This window comes from Erithacus rubecula (assembly GCF_903797595.1).
Source record: "Erithacus rubecula genome assembly, chromosome: 14".
In the NCBI taxonomy this organism is placed as follows: Eukaryota; Metazoa; Chordata; class Aves; order Passeriformes; family Muscicapidae; genus Erithacus; species Erithacus rubecula.
In genome coordinates, this window is record NC_136666.1 from 15269571 (window position 1) to 15292613 (window position 23043).

Sequence of the window (23043 nt, forward strand, 5' to 3'; positions counted from 1 at the left end):
GCACAGTGTTTGCACACCTACACCACATCCACTGGGAATGCAAAGGGTGCTGCACTGGCACAGTGTTTGCACACCTACACCACATCCACTGGGAATGCAAAGGGTGCTGCACTGGCACAGTGTTTGCACACCTACACCACATCCACTGGGAATGCAAAGGGTGCTGCACTGGCACAGTGTTTGCACACCTACACCATATCCACTGGGAATGCAAAGGGTGCTGCACTGGCTGCAGGGTTTGCACACCTACACCACATCCACTGGGAATGCAAAGGGTGCTGCACTGGCAGTGTGTTTGCACACCTACACCACATCCACTGGGAATGCAAAGGGCGCTGCACTGGCACAGTGTTTGCACACCTACACCACATCCACTGGGAATGCAAAGGGTGCTGCACTGGCAGCAGGGTTTGCACACCTACACCACATCCACTGGGAATGCAAAGGGTGCTGCACTGGCACAGTGTTTGCACACCTACACCACATCCACTGGGAATGCAAAGGGTGCTGCACTGGCACAGTGTTTGCACACCTACACCATATCCACTGGGAATGCAAAGGGTGCTGCACTGGCTGCAGGGTTTGCACACCTACACCACATCCACTGGGAATGCAAAGGGTGCTGCACTGGCAGTGTGTTTGCACACCTACACCACATCCACTGGGAATGCAAAGGGCGCTGCACTGGCACAGTGTTTGCACACCTACACCACATCCACTGGGAATGCAAAGGGTGCTGCACTGGCAGCAGGGTTTGCACACCTACACCACATCCACTGGGAATGCAAAGGGTGCCCCATTGTCCGGGCACGTTCCCTGTGCGCTGGCCAAAGTCTCTGTTTGCTGACACATCCCCATCCTGCAGAGCCAAGCACAAGATGAAGAAGGCTGACTCAGCTCTAACCTGCTGCCTGGGAGGTTTAGGTGCTTCAGTGCCAGGGAGCAGCTCTCTACCCTGGGCTGAAATGCTACAGTAAGCTTTGTATGGTTTATTGCCAAACTACATTCAGCAGAACTTAGCAGATCTCTGACTGAAGGAAAAAAGGATTCGGTAGAAGCTGGTGGCTGCTGCTGTGCCACACCTCACCCTAGGCTGTCCCCATATTTCAACAAATGTAACCCCAAAGGTGGCTACAACACAGAGCACTACCGCAGGTCTGCATAGCACCAGAGAAATTAGAAAAAGTGCTGCTTAAAGTTAAAATTCAGAATACTTAGAATATCAGCCCTATCATTACACAGAAGCATAATTACAGCTAATTACCTTAAAGGTTAGGAAAGAACTTGTGCAAAATAAAGGAAGCTCTTTCTTCTGCTAATGGAAGGTTTGGCTAATAGATTTGTCAGGTCCAAGTAGAAGAACATGTATTTATCTTTTAAAAATAACAAGCCCTTTATGTGAATCTATAGTGGAAAAATATGGGAGTTATTAAAATCACTGTAGAGGGGTAAGAGATGATTCTAATTCAAAATGAACTGAATAGAGTGTGACTTTTGCTGCTTGCAGTGGCAGTTGTTTAGTCTAGGCAGCCTCCCATAAATCTGAACAACACCCATGACACTTCTGCAAAACAAAATGAATACCAAAGGCAACAAAGAGCTTCACTTTAATTTCTAACAACTGAGTCAGTTCCCAGGGAAAACATGTGACAGCTGATAGATACAGGGCCTGAGAAGCCCAGTATATATACACCAGCTATCAACACAGTTGCATATGGATTATCTATTATCAGAGAGACACTTGAAAAAAAATCATTAAATGCAATCACAACAATGTCCCATCAGCAATATTAGACATGATGCTGGAAAGAGCAGAACAGAGGGAGTTGCTCGTTGCTGCCAATAACAGCAGCCAAAATGTGCCCCACATTGAATTTGGTTATAAATTCTCACTTTGTCTGTGTTGCCCAGATTGCACCAGGAACACTCAAAATAGGCAGGACAACAATCATAGCACTGAACTAAAATTGGCATGCAGTGGTGGTGGGCTACATTTTAGGTTTTTTTCTTTACAAGTCTTTAACTTCCCTTTCATCAATTAGCTCAGTATAAGCTGCAATTTTCTTTCTAGAATTAAATTATCATAAACCATCTTTTGCCACTTTCCACTGGCTTGTCACACCCTCATTGGTTGATTGAAGTTAATTACTTTTATTTTTTTCTTTCTTAGGTTAAGGTAAAGTCACTTTAATCACTAAGGCTCCACAGAATAAATAATTATAGAAATTACTAACTTAGTACCTTCCTAACATTTTGGCAGAAATACAGAAGCAGTTCAATTCACAGGAAAACAAACATAATTTCTCAATTGCTATTGAGAAATACTTACATAAAATTCACAGAAAATCAGTAATTCTATGAATATAATAATTCAAATATTCTATCAGTCTGTTTACCATAGCTATAGCTATCAGAAACTCTATTAGGACAAAATTGGGGTTTTTAAAATTTCCAAATCAGAGGCAAGTGCAAAAAAGAAAAGACAGCAGTAAACTTACCAAGCTAGATCTCATGTCTGCAGTGTCACATGGCCAAACTTACATGCTCATTCAATACAAAAGGACTCACTGATCAAGATTTCCCCCAGTATCCTCCAAATCTATTGCCCAATAGTTTCAGTCTAGTAAGAAATATTTCTGTGATGAATTAGGTTTTAATATATCTTTTCTTATCCTAAATTTTTCAAGTGTCTGATCAAGCATTAAAAATATTATAGCTAACAACATTCTTTCCTTTTTTTCTGTTTTAATATTTTACTTTTTTTTGATCTTGAACAGCAGTTTGTCTTAAATTAAACATACTATGTTAGCTTTTAAAGAGAACAAAACAACACCCGTAACTGCCTGGCTAAAAATCATCCCGTGTTCATTTCTCATAACAGAATAGAAAGAAAATGGTTTTAGTTATTACAACTGAGGTGCATGATGTGCATCTTTGAGAGGAAAAATTCAGGTGCACAGGCAAGACTCTGACGTGCTGTGCCAGGGAATGTGGATGCACAGACCTTTGCCTCCCTGTTATCATTAATTCCCACATTGTCCCAGATATCAGTGTGGATGCACATTATCCCTCTCCTCGTGGTTATATGAAGAGCAGTGAATTGACACAGAGTATTTCTGCTATCCTTATTCCCTGTCAGTAAAGTGCAGAATGTAGTTATTGCAAATTTCCTCAACTAAATATTGTGTGTCCAACTGTCTATATTGGTTTTGTTACACTTATGAGCCTTTGATAAGCCCAAGAAATCCCTGATAAACCCTGTTGGAATAAATGGCTTTTCTTGCAGATTTTTTTCTGTGTTTTTCAACAGAGGTCTCCCAGGAGAACCTGAGAACTGGATGGTGAGGACTGTGGCACATGCCCCCTTGTTCCAGTGCTGTGGGGTTCATCCAGCAGAATTCACTGGTCTACCAGCAGCCAAAAGGGAATTTGGGGTTCATTAGTATGCTGGTGATTCTCAGCTTATTTCCTATATTTTACCAGAAATGTCATTCTTCTGCCAAGATGCAGACATGAATGAGAACAAACTTGGCTGGAGCTGACTCTGCAGTGGACAAAGGCAATGCTGGCAGCTGGCACTGAACCATTCACACTATTCTAGCCTAAAAAGCAGCATGCACTCTGAGATCACTTCTGCATCATGCAGACTTTTACTGACCAAGTCAGCAGAGGCGACAGTGAATTTGGTTTGGTTTGGTTTTTCAGTGTCAAGTCACTAAGACATTCAGGGAGACTGGAGCATCTCCAGCTCTAGAACTTGCTCAGATGGCAGGATGAATGTCCCATGTGCAGCATTACACACAGCATCTTTTTTTGGGAAAACACACGTCACTGTGCTATATTTGGTTGCTTTGCTATATGGCAGGGAAGATTTGAATTGTCTATCTGGGCATGTGGATTTTTCAGCACATGTAAAACAGCACAATGCAATGGAAGGCTATATTTTCTAAAGCAAATATTAAACACAATGTGTTTTTTAAAATTAGGATCTGATATGAATGTTTATTGGATATTATCAGAGCTTTGAAGGGATGGACCAGAGGGAAAAGGAAATTATGCAATGAACTGGAGAGAGGAGACATGGAAAACAAAATGTTCTGGCAGCATATAATACATTATCACCTTCTGTGACTTAGCCACATAAACTATGACTATTATAGCTTTGTTTTTATGTAAAGAACTTAGCTCTGAGAATTCTAGGTTGAATTCAAATGTAATGCAAAATAACAAGGCTGATAAATTCACCTACTTGGTTTTCCTGGCATGACATGAAGAGGCAAATAATTCTGCACTGTTTTTCTTCTGACTGTACTACCAGGTTGGTCACTAGAGATGATTGAAATGATGGTTTAGAGAAGAAAGAAAGCCTTGGGACAATTAGACAACTTTCTGCTGATTAATAAAAGTGAACAATTAGAAATTATTTCTGGGTACATAAATTAGATAAACAGATATTACTGCTTGCTAGAAGATGACAATAAAATGCTGCCTATTTATAACTAATTTCTGTGTATTTATACGACAGTGAAAAGATTCCACTGTCCACAGTAGAACTGAGTGAGCATCTCACACAAGTCAATATATGTGAAAGTGTAAGGAGCAAAGAAAATATCAGTGAGGCAGTTTTCCAGAAGCCAGCAAGTGATTGTATGTGTGTGTCTCAGGCCATTAACAAACATCCTTGGTCAGTCAAGGATTACTGTCTGTAGCATTCCACCCACTTTTATCATTTCCAGACAGCTACCACATTTATCCAACTCCTGTAGGAGATCAGTTCACATAAACATGCCCAAACTTCTTTCAAGCAATATAAATTAGACCAGTTTAAACCATCAAAACAGGTGATGTGAGGTAACCTGGAGATTTTCCTTGCAGCAAATGGGCAACATTGGAGCATTGGCAACAGAACAGCAAGGGTGGTAATTTCTGACAGGTGGGAAGTGACAAAAAGGTGGAGGTGGTAACCTCTTTGCTGATACAGATGGATGCAGACAAGGATGCCAGTCCTATGATCTGAATACACTCTAAAGCACATTTAGGTTCTTATATACAAAGAAAACTCTGCATCCAAATAGTTCTGTTTCTATTGTTACGAAAGTGGGGGGTTTTTAAAAAAATATGTTTTTAAACTGCAAAGTCTATTTATATATAGTGGAAAAGAGAAGCCTTCTGGAAGAATCTTTTAACTATTGTTTTACACAAGATTCCCTCTCATTTTGTGTCTAATTCTTTGCATATGAATAGCAGTTCCACTTTCTTTGCCCTACAAAATATGACAGATTCTAGATAAAACATGTCAACCCAAGTCAGAAACATGAGCTACAGTGTTATATGCACCACCTATGCACAATATGGTAAAGCAGCTTTTGACAAACTCCAGTAGTAAAGAGAACAGTGCAGAAAGGTAATCTCCATATTTGTGCACTCAGGTTTCCACTGCCCCCGTTATTGCTGTCTCCCCCATTCCCAGAGAACCAGAGTTCCAATACTTGGATCTGCACCCAGCTGTTGCTGCTCCCTGTGAAGTGTCCCTGCCCAACTTAAATCTTTTCAGTTCAGTTCACATTAGTCCACAACTGCTAAAGAACCCCATATAAATAAAAAATAATCCAACTGAAAATGAATGCTAAAAATTATCCTTCAATGTGACATACTGTTGCAAAATACCTAGGACTACTACAGGAACTGAAACAACAGATATAACTGGAGATCTGGTCAGGGAGATATCTATACTGAATGATCTATTAAAAAGAAATTAATTTATCTTGAAAATTTGTGGTTGACTTATGCCTTGAAGCATTTTGAAGGTTATCCAACCTGCTGCAGCTGTTCAGTTCACATGTCCTTCCTCTGCATTAAGAGCTATGCTCTGGGCCTGGAAAAAGTGTTCAGCAATGCATGGATGCACAGCAAAGATTTAGAAATTGGATATTTTATGTATATGGTCTCTGAATATTAAACACTTGAATCTTCCAAGACAAATTCCCAAAGTAATGTTTCATTCACATTAAATGCTGTAATAATGAGGGGAATATCATATGTTTTATCAAGTGCACGTAAGCATTTTAGTATTTATAAACAGCATTTAATAATCAAATGTATATATTTAAATATGCACGTTTCTATGTGTGCATGCACTTTGCACAACAGTATGTAAGATAATTATATAAATTATTTAGCTATACTGGATGACTATGGACCAAATTATACACTAACATGGAATTATACTATTACATTGCCCTCCTTCACTGCCCTCTAATCCATATTTACTGCTACTGGTTTCCAGAATTTTGGTCCCAGAACACCTTAAAAACCTACAAATTTTGAAGTTATCAGAAAACCAAACAAAAGAAGTATTTTTTTCTCTGCCTATCTCAAATTTGGAATTCTGCATCCAAACCTTAAGTACTGCCAGAGGCCCAGAAACTGAATTCTTCCTGTCACTGCAGTAACAGGTTCAAATTGCAGCACTGCATGCCCTTGCAGTGCTGCCAAGAGGCAGCTTTATTTCACTTGAAATTGAGATTTAAGGCTTTGAGTGAGACACAAATCACATGTCTGGCCATCTGACTCACTGGACCTTAGCATCATGATTTTTAAAAAGCAGGTTTTGTAATTTTATACATATTTTCCCTATGACTGGAATCACGATGTGTAAAGGTATCTGGAGTTACGGGTAAAACTCCTATTAAAAGTTTTCTATGCTATTAATAGTTTTAGTAACATTTTGCATTGTACCATGTGGATTGTAGCAAGTATTCCACAAAATAGTATCTGCTGTAATAGTTTTCACAGGACTCCTGGAAAGGCCTTCAGAGCTCAGCAACAACTTTGCCAATTTTAATAATGGCTCACCCTAAACTCAGAGAGACAAATCTTTATAGGACACCGTTGTGAGACCCCTTTTACTAAAAGAGAAAGTTGCACTAGAGCATTAAACAAATGAACTTCAGAAATTCTTTGTGAACATTGGCACAAGTGATAGCAATTGTTATACTCCAGTCTCTGTCCATCTATACAAGAAAAATTGTAACAAAAAATGCATGATGGCATTAATGAAAGTTCTAACACCAGTTCTGTACACAGAATGTACTTAAAATACATCCCCAGTAAATTCTTCCTCTTAAAGAGTTTAATTTTAAAACAAATTCATTTGGTATTTGATAAAAGTCTAATTTCTAGACAGAATTGTATGGAAATAACTTTTGTAAACAGTGTGCACTGCAGAGGTTTTAGAAGAAATATCTACAGGCATCTACTTCAAAAATCAGTTTGGAGATATTCCAAAGGATACACTTAAAATGATCAAAGCCTTTTAATACTATATCAGTGAAGCCATCAAACTCTTGCTCAGATGAACACACCAAGAGATTGTCAAAACAAAAAGTGTTTATCTGCTGGAAAAACAGGATTTCCCCTCCATTATTTTGGCTTACTAAGGCTTTCAGACAAAACCAGTAAAACAAAACTATTCTATTATTTAAAAAAAATAATTATTAAAAAAATCAAAGGGCATAATGGAAAAAAACAGGAACTTATTGGAGAGGCAAGAGAAAGGAGATAAGAAGAAAGGGAGGAGAGGGAGCCTTTTCAAAGGAAAAAAACATTATGACGTGGTCTATTAGTTGTAAGCAGTCACCCAGGTCTCTAAGCAGTTATAACCCTGAATAAAATGGTTATTTTAGTGTAATGATGCTTGTTCAGCAATTACTAGTGAATGCACATTAGTGGAAATGTTCTGCAGAGTTAAGAACCTCTGAATGCTCCTGTCTGTGCATGCATTCCATAATCAAGTCATAACACCTGTACTGTGATCTTACAGATCTTAAGCATTTACAAAAGCCCGTAGCAATCAGACCACTGTTCCTGTGTAACTGTTGTTGTTTACTCAGAGGCACTTCTAGACCATCTCAGACTTTAAAAGAGATCACTTTTTTGACCCAAAATGTACACCTTGGTCCCAGCTGGAACAAGCAACATTTATACATAGGAAGAGTTCCAAGCTTACTCATTTACTGTTTTACAAAATGTGCACTAGTAACTTCTTCAGGTTTTCAATTCCTTCCTATTATGACTGTTGTCACAAATTTCATTTCAGAGGCACTGGGATCACAGAGTGAATACACTACAACAAAGAAAGATCAGCAAAACTTAGAAACCAAATTTCGACTTTATACAGATACAGCTGAAGGCAGCTGCCAGATTTTTGTTAATCAGTTGGAGACTCTTGACAAATGCAGTTTCAATGCCTCTCTTCCTCTGGTGATGATAGTCCATGGCTGGTCGGTATGAACTCACATTTTATTTTTAATTCATATTATATCCAATTTCAAATACTTTCCTTCCCATTTTGCTACAGAAGCAAGTTCAGAAGTAAGGTTGTGATACAAAGATGATAGATTTCACCGGTAGCTATCATGGCTAGAAAAAATACAAAGTGGATATCCCCGACGGGTTCTGAAGGAACAATCCACAAGCAATTTTTCACATGGGACTCCCATGTCAAGGATTAAATTCAGCCCTGGTTTAAAGCCAGCAGAGCTTGAACAAGTGAATTAATGTGCCATGCCCTGGAGAGCTGAATAACAGTTTCCTTTCTCTGACATGTTCACTGCCGGATATTTACAGACTTCTTGAAAAGTACCCACAATGTCCCCACATCTTTCTCACAGATATACCTTTAAAAAGAACTTCTTCACAAGCCTCTTCAGTTGAAAGCAAAGCCTTCACCATCAATTAATTATCACTGAACTGCTTTCAATAAACTGTAAAAAACCAATTCACCATTAAAAAAAGATTTCTCAAAAGCATGCCAATACTAAGAGTGACTTTTCATCAGCTTCTCAGTTAGAAAGAAACAAAAGAAAACGTGGGATAAGAAACTACGCAATTTTAACAGATCCTTGAATTCTCATAGAATCAATGGAATCATATAAGGTGGCACAATGAATTCTTGCACATCTGCAAATACGCAGAGGAACTTTGACCACCCCACATGATGCACATAACTCCCTTAACAAGTAAGAGAAATACATTTAACTACCTTAATAAATAATAGCCAAGCCTTGCAAAGAAAAATTTGTTCAAAACCCACACCCTCCTCAAACCACAGACCTGAAGCTGCTGCCATTGAAGTTCATCATTCACATTAACTTGATGTTGGGCTATTAGAGGAGTGTGTGTGGAAACCCAGACTCCAAAATTCTAATACACTAGAATAGATAAGGCTATTTTATCAATTGAGGAAATACGTACCACTGGAATAACAATTAAATCTGAAAGATTCTAGTCCATCAAATCAGAAACATGCTTTGATGCAAGAAAATTGTAACCAGAGATTCAAAAAGGAATGACTCAAAACAAGCAGCTTTCAAAATGGAATGGCTAGAGATGACAAATGCCTGCTGGCCTGCAATCCTCCAGCTTCCCTTCTCCAATTCTTTTAGCTTATACTTACAGGGATAGCTGCTCTTCAATGAAATGAGACATTTCCTGGCCATTTCTGTCAGTGACTGTCTTTTTAACCAGTACTACCAGTTATCTCCAGGCGACTTAAAGTGTTTGGGGATATCATGTTCACTTATAAGAGTTCTTACTACAAAACATACTCTATTATACCCTTATTACACTGACTTTTAATTTTTTTGGTCTACCAAAACCTAAAGATTCTCAGCACTGAAGAAGGCTGAAGTCCCCAATATCTAGTTTTAAGCATTAACCCCTCCACGTTCATACTATGGTTTTTTGTTTCCTTATGTTTTTCAGAACAATATATTTTGCAGAGACTGTTTGGGTTTTTTCTTATTGTTTGTTTTATTTTTTTTAATTCTAACAGGTGGATGGGATACTAGAAAGCTGGATTTGGAAAATGGCAGCAGCTCTGAAGTCTCAGCATAACCAAATGAACGTGATTGTTGCAGACTGGCTCACACTGGCTCACCAGCATTATCCCATCGCCGTACGGAACACACGCACCACAGGACAGGAGATAGCACAGTTCCTGGAGTGGCTGGAGGTGAGAACTCCCACACCAACACATCTTCCTCTGGAAAAGATGTACTCACTTGTTCTTACACTGCCACAACCTTTCTCAAAAACAATGCTTGCTAATGCTCTCATTTCAGTCACTCATGTTTCTTTAATGAAGTGTATATTTTTCTTCCGTAAACTTTCATATGACTTTGTAAAACTTTCATCATGGAAGAGGAAAAAGAAAGTGGTCTTGTTTATGAAAATATTTTTATATATCTTTAGAGGTGAGATAGTTTCCTGTTACTTTGACTTTACCATAAGCATGTGTGTAGGCAGCTGACACTGTTCCACACATAGAAAACAGGAAGACATCATCATTTGTAAGACATTAGTACATGAAAATGAGTTTATGTTATCTGTGCTCAACTTCTGCTTTTAATGCAGACTGTGATTTTTTGCTGCGGTTTCCCAAAGATTAAGATAAAATAATGGCTCAGAGATGCAGAACGTGAAGGGAGAGCTTTCAAGGGGACTGTCATGCTTCACAAAGCAGATGACATGGAGGCAGCAGTGAGTACAGAGCCACACTAATGCAGTGACTATTTATCTAAACTCCTGCTACATGGGAAGCAGTGGCCATGGCCGGATTGAAAAGGCTGCAGCCAAGTCTGCAGAGGATCACTGGTGTCCAGCACAATTTAAGAAAAGGCAGAAAGCAAACAGTAGTGAGAATTACTCACAGAAACCAGGAATTCTAAGCAACTCCTATAGTATCAGTCAATCAATCAGTCAATCAATCATATTAAGCTACTTGATTTGAAATTAAATCATACTTCTGTACCTGACAATGAATTTTTGAATATATTATTTTATATATGGTGAGGCCTAAGGTGGAAGAGAAATGTACTGCAAGGCTGAAAGGTTTGTAGCAAATACTATTAAAGGCCTCAGCAGGAATGGCAGGGCTAGAAGAAGCTGTCAGGTACCACACCCAGTTAGGGACAACAGGCACAAAAGATAAGGCAGGAAAGTCATTCTTTTTCATTGTGATATTAGAAGAAACTTCAGCTCTTTGTCAAATATAGTTGAAGTTTCTGGAGCCTAAAGTAATTTTTTGAAGCTGTTTAATTATTGAATGAATCAAATGGTGGACTTTGATCAGTTCCCAGGAGGACACACCACATTGTCAATAAAGATACTCTGTGATTTCTCTAGTGTCAACAAACAAATCAAGGCTTGAACAAATTACTCCTTGCTCCAGTATTGTAGGTAGTTACTCCTGTACTGCAATGTGTTCCAGAATTTAAATATATCATAAATTTTCACAGCACTGAGTGTCTAACCAGTAAATGCTCCTCTTATTGAGAAGCACCCCTCCAGAGTTTGAGAGTTAAAACCCCTTCATTCCAACTCCCACAACTATCTTCCTGCTATGCTTCTGTCTGCTTACAGACAGATAATTATTTTAGATTCTCAATGGATGTAACAAAACCTGCAGTGCTGCCCAACATTTTAATAAAGAATAAAGAGTAAGTAAATATTAGTGCTCTTATTCCAAAAATTAATAGAGCATGATCTGTAATATGATCAGGCTCAATAGTATCTACTTCAGCATCATCTGACAAGAAAATTGGTCAGATCTTGTAATTTCTAAGAGCTGCCTCTCTCACAAGAAGTCTGCCAAGTTTCACCTCATTTTCAGGAGAGATTGGTATTGAGACTGCACAGCCACTCCACTGGGACAGGAAACATCCACAAAGAAATTAAAAGTGAGATTTATTTTTCCTGCAAGCAAAATATGCCACATTTTTCTTTACAAGTCAGAAAAACTTTGAGCCTTGCAGCTCAGGTGAAATGCTTAAGATGTACACAGCATTGATCAGGTAGAAAGAAGGACAATTCTGCTTCAATAGGTTTGTTACAAATCAGACACACATTTGTACAAGAAATATCACTGCTGTATCATTTAACATGTCTGATCAATATTTTGATCCCTTCAGTTCAGCTCGTGCTGGTATCTCAGGCAAAAAAAAAAAAAAAGGCACTTTTGTAGAGGATTGTTTTATCCATTTTATAGTCATAGGAAAGCCAAATGCTGCAGACAAAAAGCTGCAAACATCTGCATCAAATGACAATTGCAAGGAACAACAAAAATCCCACTGTGTTGATGATTTGCCTGTGCATAGAAGGTAAGTGGCAGTGCCCAAACATTGGGCATTTTCCTGCTGCATGAAAAAGAAGCAAGAAATAACCCTCAGCCAATAGAAATTTACTGAATGATTCATGCACCTCACTCAACCACCATCAACATACAAATTTCTTGTGCTACAATTCACAGTATTCCTAGCTTGTAATAGATATTTCACTGTTTACTTTTCACATTTCTTCATATAAATCAAGTTGCCACTATCTTCCAGGAATCCGTTCAATTTTCCAGAAGCAATGTTCATCTAATTGGGTACAGCCTAGGAGCTCATGTTTCAGGATTTGCTGGAAGTTTTATCAATGGTACAAAAAAGATTGGAAGAATTACAGGTAAAAGACTTATACCTTTAAGAAAAATAACAGTCAGTTGAATCAAGTTATGAAGATATTTGACATATCAATGTCATATTAGCTGTTGAATAGCATATTTAGCACATTTTAGAAGTTTCATCTCTATATCATTAATATCATTAGAGTATCCCTAGTAGGTGCTTAACACCTGATTGACTAGTGGCATTCTGAACCTTCTATAATGTTTTGTAACTGTACTAATTATGAGTGTAATGAAAATATATTTATAATATTATTGATAAATTGTATACAGTACCTCATCTAATGCACAGTGGCAGCTTAAAAAACCCAAACAAAATGAAAACAGAAGTGCATTTTGCACAAGACCCATATTAGCTATATTTAATTTATCAGAGAAAACCTTTTACTTTAATAAGACTTAAGAGTGAGGCAAATACCCATTCTTTGAGGTCACAATTTTGATCTCGGATTCATTGCCACATACCACAGTCTCTCACACAACTGGTTCTTGTGGCAGTGCCTGAGTGTCAAGAAGCTGAATTTACAAAATCTGTCATGATATTATATCAGTGTATCCATTGAAGGATTTGAAGGACATTTCCACAGTGCTGCCCTTCAATCCTTATTAGAACATAACACCTTGAAAATTATTTACTGTAACAGCTATATGCACTCTTCAGCAAAAGTTTTTCAGACTTTTAACAATAAGCTCCAAAAATTGATAGTGATAAAAGTTATTAAAACTAAAAAGAAATATATGCCTTTGGGGGACTTCCCTATATGCTGCCTGTGTTAACAGTCTTGTCTGGTAGTATCTTTGTGACTGTATTATTCCACAGTACCAACTGAAGAATATCAAATTTAGAAGCTTCTGCTCAAAGCTGAATGCATCTTTAAATGAAGCATAAAGTTCTCTTCTTGAATCTATTTCCAACCAAGAAGAGCACCATGCAAAAAAGTCCAGAAAACAAAAATCAGCAAGACTCCCTAAGCAGAGTATTATTTCTCTGAATACTGCAACAATCTGCCTTGAAGATTTTTTTAAGCTGAAGAATTTTTATATATAAAATCTAGCAGACATATAGGGCTTTTAAGTAATAAGTGGAGCTCTAGAAAGTTTCAGGTCCCAAATGTGGGTTAAAAGTCAACCTTATTGTGGGACTAGTGTCTTCCAAAGAGCCTCTGAAACACAACCACTAGAGTTTGAAAGAACAAAATTACGTAAAGGTCCGTCAAGCGACACTGGCAGCAAGCACAGTTTGTCTCTGACAAACACGTCTGTCCCTGGGCCTGTGTCCTTGTGCAGGTCCCAGTTAGTGTTTGTAACAGTGCCTGTGTTTGCTTTAGGTGTAACCATGTACTCTCTGTGGGACAAGCATTCTTATTATTTCCATCAAAGAAAGACCTTGTAAAGCACCAGGTGCTGCCTGTTTTCAGACATTTATAACATACAGCAGCAGAACAGTCCTTCTATATAACAATGGGATTATTTGCCTTTATTGCAGGCCTTGACCCTGCTGGTCCTTTGTTTGAAGGGATGTCACCAACAGACCGTTTATCTCCAGATGATGCAAACTTTGTAGATGCAATTCATACCTTCACTAAACAGCACATGGGCCTCAGTGTCGGCATCAAGCAGCCTGTGGCTCATTTTGACTTTTACCCCAATGGAGGCACCTTCCAGCCTGGCTGTCACATCCTGCATGTGTACAACCACATTGCACAATTCGGGATCGCTGGTAAGAACCAACGGCACACAGTGGGGGCAGCTGTACTGAGTCTGTCTGGGAAACTATCTAACTGCGACTTAAAGAGCATCTAAGTATTATTATCATCTTATATGCAAGGTTTTTTCTTGTTTAGAGATCAGTTATCTGATTTTTATGTCTTGAGTTCATATTGGTTTTACTGACTCCAGTAAGAAACTGAGCTGCCTAGCACTTGTGAAAATGAGGCTATGAGCATCCTGCTGTCAAGCACCTCTGAATAATTTAATAGTATTTGTTTCAGCAGTAGGGGAGATGAGAAAATTTATTCTAATTAAGCCAGATTTGTCTAGTGTGCCATTAATTACTTCAAATCAAACACAGGTCTGTACTACTCACCTCCTGAGTTCAACTTTTTCCAGCTCCATGTCCTTCAGCAGTGCAGCTGACACTCTCTCCAGGATCTGACTCTCAGGTTGTATTTTCTATTGACAAAACTAGCCAGAACAATGAAATCAAGGCTCATATTTACAGTCTGATACAGTCAGGCTAGAGAAGTTTAAGCAGAAAATTATTTAACTGTATTATCACGGAGGTTGAACCATTCTATTTTTGAATTATCCTAGAAACAAAATTGCTACAATGTATGATTTCTGAGGCAAAACATGATGTAAAGGGTAGGGGGGTGTGGGGGGAAACAATAACATAGGTTTATAGTTTATAGTTGGCTACAGTACTTCTCTGCAGTTGAAATGGCAAAAAGAAACAAAGGCATGTAAAAGTTTGTGGTTGCATTTTTTCAGGCATCACTCAAACTGTGAAATGTGCCCACGAGAGGTCAGTTCATTTGTTCATCGACTCTCTGCTGCACAAGGACAAGCAAAGCACAGCTTACTGGTGCAATGACATCAACACTTTCAACAAAGGACTGTGCCTCAGCTGTAAGAAGAACCGGTGTAACACCCTGGGCTACAGCATCAGGGAGGAAAGGCTGCCCAAAAGCAGACGGCTCTTTCTGAAAACAAGAGCGCATATGCCCTTCAAAGGTTTGTGGGAATACTTTTTACAGTATCCAGATTGATCACAAAGTGAAAGACTGAGCCTAAGCTTTGTGATCCTATTTCCTCACTCATTAAAGGTTATAAAATCTGTGGGAATAATCAATTTGCTGAGACAAGTGAGAATCCCAGTAGGTCATCTTGATGCCCTTTCATCAAGATCCTGGCTCTCATATTTCTGTGGGGAAAAGCAAATTTATGCTTGCCCTGGGCAAACTGTGGGGACAAGGGCTTGCAGATGCCCGGGGTCCTGATCTGCAGGATTTTCCTACAACTGGACTGTGCAGGTTTGCTGTAAGATACTCAGGCATACAGCCAAGCCAAGCAGCACAATTACTCTGGGAGGCCTGTAAAACAACCTGTCCTGCATTTCCTCAAATTTTAGCTGCAATTAGACTAAGAAATTGCATATAAATTACTACTTTTCAAACGATGGACAGACAACAGAATAGCATGGACTATTGCAAGGCTGAGCTGTAGCACTACAATTAAGACTGGCACTCTGGCTTTAGCTCTACTACATTATTGGGTCAGTGTGGATTTTTGGCTGTATGATCAGATAAAGAGGCCACGGCCTGACAGGGACGCAGGGCACGCCTACCAATCTCCATTGCCCTCAGGCGAGAGCCCACTGCTGCTGTTGAGCAGACGTTCCCTTGCCACTAGGAAGGTTTATGTACATTTTAAAGCGAGAACAAGCAGGACGATGTGGGACAGCTCCCTTCTGAGGGGCTGTCAGCGTAAGTGCTCCTGGCGCCCGGCTCTCCTCACCAGCTCCTTCCCCGGCTGCCATGAGGGGAGCGGGGAGCGGAGCGGGCAGGGCTGGGCCGGGCCGCGGGCACGGTCCGTACACACGGAGGAGGCTCCCCTCAGGCGGAGGCGCTGCCTGACCCCGGCACAGCCCCGGTACAGCCCCGGGTACAGCCCGGCACAGCCCCGGGTACAGCCCATACACACACATGGAGGAGGTTCCCCTCAGGCGGAGGCGCTGCCTGACCCCGGCACAGCCCCGGGTACAGCCCGGCACAGCCCCGGGTACAGCCCATACACACACGGAGGTTCCCCCTCAGGCGGAGGCGCTGCCTGACCCCGGCACAGCCCCGGGTACAGCCCATACACACACGGAGGTTCCCCCTCAGGCGGAGGCGCTGCCTGACCCCGGCACAGCCCCGGGTACAGCCCCGGGTACAACCCGGCACAGCCCCGGGTACAGCCCGGGCACAGTCCGAGTACAGCCCAGGCACAGTCCCGGGTACAGCCCGGGCACAGTCCGAGTACAGCCCAGGCACAGTCCTGGTACAGCCCACACACACACGGAGAAGGTTCCCCTCAGGCGGAGGCGCTGCCTGACCCCGGTACAGCCCAGGCACAGCCCGGCACAGTCGTGGTACAGCCCATACACACACGGAGGTTCCCCCTCAGGCGGAGGCGCTGCCTGACCCCGGCACGAACATTGAAAGGATGAGGAGAAAGGCTTTAATAGGCTGCTCGCATTATGTAATTTGTCTCCCCACAGTGCCCGGCTACCAAAAAAACCCCAACAAAAATTCAGGTACTTTTAAAATAATTTTGGAAGTCTTCCACTAGCACAGCTGTGAAATATTCAGTGATGACTCCAGAGAGTTCTACGCAGCCCTGAATGATACTCAGAGCAGCTGAACCTGCTGACTTTCTTCTTAATTCTGTTTAAATTGCTCAGGAATCTACTTGGAGTAGATTTTAAATCTCCAGAGGCTGTGTCTGGCTCCGGGACAGCCAGGGTCAGGTCCTCATCAGAGTCAGAGAGTGGCCGGCTCTGGGCTTGTGCTGCCTGCTGCTGCCACACTGGGCACGGAGATGTGATCCTGTCTTGTGCTCCTCTCTGGATACTGAGCTAGGCAGTTTGGGGTAAAATATCTCTGTCCTATTGGTTTCGACTTCAATTAAATGTTGCATTTTTATGCTTTGCATAAAAAAACATCCTAGGCACGTATGTGGATAAAAGTACCTCAGACAATGATCTCCTTTCACAAAAGTTCCCAAACAACGTGGCAACTGTAGGAAGGTGCTTACTAAGTCATATTTGTAATCCTTAAAAAAAAAAAATTTTGGAGATCATGTGAGAAGCACAAAGAGAAGAAATTTGAGAAACTCAGCATTACACTTCACAATCCCTCTGTGTCTTCACAAAATCTAACATTTAATTTTCAAGTTAATGACAATATATTCTGGACCGTACATCAATCCAGCTCAAACAAAATCCCCAGTTTCTTACACAAAAGTTAACATTTTTAATAAAGCTGTGATGGTTCCCTGAGTTTTTATATGATTTTTCCCTTAAAGTAAAAACCATAATCACAGGAAAACCTTAGTTTGTGTTTGATCATATACTGAAAAATCAGTTTTTACATAGAGAAAAAACCCAGAGAAAGACATATTAGTTATAAAAGTGATCTGTAAACAACCTTCTCTGCCTTTGTCCTCATCAGGGTTATGGCACAGAATCAGTAATTTTGTTTTCTGCTGATAGAGATATATTTTCAAAAGAATATACATTGTTCACTAACATACAAGAACTATAAAATAAAAAAAAGGATACAGCTGTTCCAGGAAATACTTTCCATCATAAGCACTCTGAGTAGCACAAAAAAACCAAACCAAAACAAAACAACAAACAACCCCCCCAAAACCCACAACAACAAACAAACAACTGTGCATATGCATAAAAAGATTATTCCATTAGCAGTATAAGGAGCCATTCTCAGATGTAGTCAAGACTGAACTGGGTAAAGATTTAGTCAAAAATTAGCATGCAATAATGTTCCTTTATATCTAAATCTATCAGTTTTGTCTACAAGGTTGCTGAAAGAATGAGCAGATAGAAGAGTTCTGGACATTGAAATGTAGCTGACAGTATCTGTATGCTCATGCTCTAAATATATATTGTTTATCTTTTTCATAATTTACAAAATATCAAAAGGATTACTTCTTAGGCATTTTTCATGCTGACAATACTCTGTTCAGGCTTTCCTAAACAGTGTTGTTCTAGAAACTCCCCAGACCTTAAAGCATTAATGACATTGTTAACAGATGTGTGTTAAGCACAACATATCATTATGCAGTCAAGGAAAGTTTGTGAGTCATCTGTTTTGCAGGGCAATTTTCCAGTTGATCAGAGAAACAGCCTGACCACACTGCAGAAGGTCTTTGATCTGTATCATACATCTCTAGTCATGCCCAGTCACAAGGATTTGCCTGGTCACTAGATAGAGGGCTTGCCAGAAATTCTGACAATTAAACTTCAGAAAAGCTAAAATATTTCTCATAGAAGAATATTTTATCCCGAAAACAAACTCAACACTGATTATCTTTTTCTCCATCCTTTAAATATGGCAACAGGGCCTCAAATGCTAATAGATGACACTGCACAGCAACAACCAGAAAATATGACAATGTTTTAATTTCAACAAATTATTTTGCAAAAAAAAAAAAAAGTGGAATAACCATCAACGTCCTGCTCTGAAAGGCAAAATTATTTTGCCTAAGAAACCTACTGATTCTTTGACCATTCATTTTGCCACTTTTTGCAAATTCTTCCTTCTTACAGTGTATCATTATCAGTTCAAGATCCACATCATCAATGAAATCCAAGGCAAGCCAATAGACCCAGCTTTCACCATGTCTGTGGCAGGGACTAAGAAGGATGCTAAAAACCTGCACATCCCACTGTGAGTATTGTATCACATGCACTTGTGCATGTGACAGAAGATGCCAGTTTGTAATATCATATCCCATTGATATTCATGCTATGAGGGAAATGGTTTAGTACAGCTAAGTGAAATACTCCCCAAAAGTCACAAGTTCTTACAATGATCATACAGCTTGTGCAGAAAAAAATTGTGAGAAAACAAACAGCAAATTTGGAAATTTTCCTGTCCACTTACATTGGTCCATCCCATGGCTAAGACAGGGAGGTGTAATCAATTAAAACATAAATCAGCTGTAATTAAGATAAAGAATTTTGAATATTTATTATCTGTATTCATGAAAGCAAAGGCAAGAGTGTGGGTCAGCATTTGCTCTAGCAGGCAGAAGTCATAACATAGATGCTATTATGGGACACCTTCTCTTTTGCTGTCAGAAACCACTACTGCTTATCAGCTGTTCAAGCTTCTACCACTTCTGCTTCTTTCTTAGCATGTTGTCACATATCATCACTTTTTTGCACCTGGAGGAAGAACATTCTTGAGACATCAATGTTTTGTCCTGGAGAAGGAAACAGTTCTTTCTCTGGTTTTCAGGGGGGGAAAAAGTCCATTATTTTCCTCTTTAATTCATAATAATTAAGACAGCATTATTTTCATCTTGTTTTCTGTAGAGTTGAAGGTATTACTGGGAATAAAACCTACTCCTTTCTCATCACCCTGGACACTGATATCGGAGACTTCATAATGATCAACTTCAAATGGGAAGGAACTCCAGTTTGGGAAAATATCTGGGACACATTTCAAACCATAATACCATGGACAAAAGGCACCCGTCGACCAGGACTTATAGTGAAGGCAATAAGGGTGAAAGCAGGGGAGACACAGCAAAAGTAAGTGTAATGCAGGCTCAGTAACACCACAGGTGTTTGGCACTCAGGTTATCCCAGTTCAAATACAAGCAGCCAGGCCCCAGCAGCCATACCAATGGATGTAATTACCTCACTCCATAAGGACCATGTGAAATTTCAATGAAACAAGATACTATGTGAGTCAAATAATGATTCCAATGTTAACACCATTAACTGTTCAGTTTTCTACTTACAAAAAATGTGCCAAATCATAATTATTCGACTTTCAACACCTACTTCCTAGAGAAACTCAGCATCATTCTTGAAAATACACATTGAAGGATCATGTGCTCTACTACACAGTCCTCTGATTATTTTGGGTGTTCTTCTTTCCCCTGTTTATTGCTTTGAAACTGGATCACCAAGTCTGAGCAGCCTTGTTCTTTACATACAGCAATGCTAACAACATATTTGAAACTGCCTTCTATACAGAGAAATTTCAGCCAAAAGACAGAACAAAAAAAACTTATAATGATTCTCACTGCTTTATTCCTTTGGGAATTTTTAACTGAGCACTTTAATTAAGGTTAATGAGAAATGCACGCCTTACCTTGTAACTAAGGCTCAGTCTTAGAAGGCAATTTTTCCTTGGTATATTCCCTTTCTTCACCACCACAACTGGTGCAGAATTCCTGTGGAACAATTCTTATTGGCAGAGCTGCATCTCCTTAATATTGACACAAAAAACAAATTAGACAATTTAAAGACACATTTCATAAGATAATCTGTGCATGCTGGGAAGCAGAGGAAGGATCATATTCTCCTAGGTTGAATCCTCCTGAAAATGTATTTTGGAGGTTTTTTGGAGGTTTGGATTTTTTTTCCTTATCTAGCACTTGGTACGTGCTCCTGCCATTAAAATAAAGAGAGTTTCTCTAACATCTGCTATTTTAAAAGCCATGACCCAAAATCAGTACTGACCTAGCTGGCAAAGCAAATTAAAGCAAAGCATACATTGCAAACTAGGGAGCTCTATTTAGGTGCCTGTACCTTGAGATAAAAGGTATGAATGTGAGAAGTAATTTTCCTCATCAGGAAACTCTTGTCCAATGCAGCTCTGTCAGTGACCTGGCACAAGCCAATTACAGCTAATGTACTACTTTCCTCATCTAGGAAATTATTAAGTGAGGGGGCACTTATACTGACAAAAAATAATGCTGGTATCTGCAGGTACCTAATGCTTCTTAGAAGTTTTTTTGCTGCAAGTGGAAGCACTTTGTGCCAAGCTTTTAGTGGATGCTGATTATGTGCTGGGTTTTGTTCTTTGCAGTCTGGGCAGTGACATTCAGTTATCACTGAAATACTGCATTAAAGTTTGGGGGAGGGAATGAAAGATTATTAGGTGGTTCTAAAAGGAGAAACAAAGGACACTCAAGGAAATGTACTTTCCTCAAAGAAAAAAGGTAGGTCGAGTTCTGCCTTCTTCAGAAGACCAAACATAGTGTATTGCAATTTTGGAAATTCAAAAATTAAAAATGGTAGTAAACACAAAATTTATTTTTACTTCTCTTGTGCTTTCTCAAACATTTGAACAGTTGACAATATTTTATCTCTGGGCATCTCTGCCTCTAGATGTTTGTGATCTTTGTACACATGATGAAAGATGCTTTGTTAGATTATCTAATGGCAAAGATATAAAGATGTAACAGCATAAACTTAAAAAGCAGTTAACAAACAGACCATTATGAGCAATAAAATACCAGATTCCAACATTTGGTTTTAAAATATTTCTGTAGCATATGCAGTTGCTGATGTTAACATCCTACAATCAGCCATCCTATACATAGCTGATTTTTAGCAACCTCCCAGCTAAATACCAATATTGCAGCAGCCCAAATAGGGCACGATGCACTCAGTACCCAGGAGCTGCCTGCTCCTCTTCTCTGTACCTACAGTCTGGCAGGCAGATACAACTCTTTCCTCACAAGTCTATAAAAACAGAAATATACCTTCCTGTAAAAGGCACAATAAAGAACTGGCTAAAGAATGGGAGATTCTAACTAACATTATGCTCTCATGCTGTCTTTTCTTTTCAGATATACATTTTGCCCTCAAAGCATTGACAACATTCACCTTCATCCATCCCAAGAGAAGACTTTTGTGAGGTGTGAAGATCTCTTCCAGAGACAAAACAGAAAATGAGTAAGAACACAAAAAGGCAACTCCTCACCAAAATATTCAAATTATGATACATCTAGTAAGATGTTTTCAAAAATCACAGCATCAAATGTCCTAGCAGTTTCAGAGATGGTGAAAAGATACATTAAGATATTTAATTTTTGTCATATGACAGTAAGCTGGAATAGGCACTTTGTTCATCTAGGACCATACTCTGAAAACTATCAATGAGCAAGGCAACTGTCAATTTTCAACTGTTTAAAATCTGAAAGAGAATCAGTTCACCAGAAATAAAAATATTATTTGATAAAATAATTTTAGTAAGCCTTTGAAAAACTTAATTTTGTTGGATGTAAGGGGAAAAAAGAAACTTTGTTTCCTGGTAAATACTATGAAACATTAATAGCTATGACTAACAGTTAAAATTCTGCTAAATGATTTCCTAATGAAGGGAGAGTTAAATAGTTCATAAAAGAAAATACTGCCAAATAGACATAAAAATATAAAATGCTGTAATAACCAAATTAAAACCTCAATAACAGTACAATCTAAAAATTCTATTATAAACGTTGTTCTCTTTGAAAATGCTTTGCTTTTTAACTATTTTAATTAAAGAACTGATTTAAATTGCTAGCAATTTAATTATTTGAATGATGCTTAATATATTACACAAAATTCCAGCACAACTAAGTTCAGTTAATTTTTTGCATTTAAATCATATTTATCTGTTTAAGTGAGGTCTGAGATTTCTCAATTCTAAATCTCTGCATACCAGATTCTGGCATGACTTGAAACTGCCAGAATAAATGAAAAAGGTTGAACCTTCAAACAAACCTTCAAACAGGACAAACCTTCAGAGCATAAAAACAAATTTTGTAAGGTCAAACATATACAATTCCCTTGTTTCCTATGTGAGGATATAAACAACAAGAAACATTGTCTCAGATTCTTTCTATTCTATGGTTTGTGCATACTGAAACAGAAATCAATATATATGTATTCATTTGTCACTTTAATGCTAAGCATAAGATTAATTAAAAATCAAGGTTTCTTGAACTCTCAATTTTGAATTTAATTT

At 39.1% G+C, this 23043-nt stretch overlaps 1 protein-coding gene across 2 annotated transcripts in view; it reads left to right on the top strand.

The window, feature by feature from the left end:
- LIPC (lipase C, hepatic type) overlaps positions 1-22495 on the top strand; it is a 39441-nt gene extending 16946 nt beyond the window's left edge. The window contains exons 2-9 of one of the 2 annotated variants that reach the window (XM_079318110.1): positions 8099-8286; positions 9836-10015; positions 12390-12507; positions 13995-14228; positions 14999-15241; positions 18840-18960; positions 19611-19829; positions 21884-22495. In XM_079318110.1, coding sequence (XP_079174236.1) covers positions 8099-8286; positions 9836-10015; positions 12390-12507; positions 13995-14228; positions 14999-15241; positions 18840-18960; positions 19611-19829; positions 21884-21989 — 1409 coding nt within the window. In that variant the 3' untranslated portion in view covers positions 21990-22495. The remainder of the gene's footprint in view (positions 1-8098; positions 8287-9835; positions 10016-12389; positions 12508-13994; positions 14229-14998; positions 15242-18839; positions 18961-19610; positions 19830-21883) is intronic. The other variant, XM_079318111.1, reaches the window with a different exon arrangement.
- Positions 22496-23043: the final 548 nt, after the last annotated feature.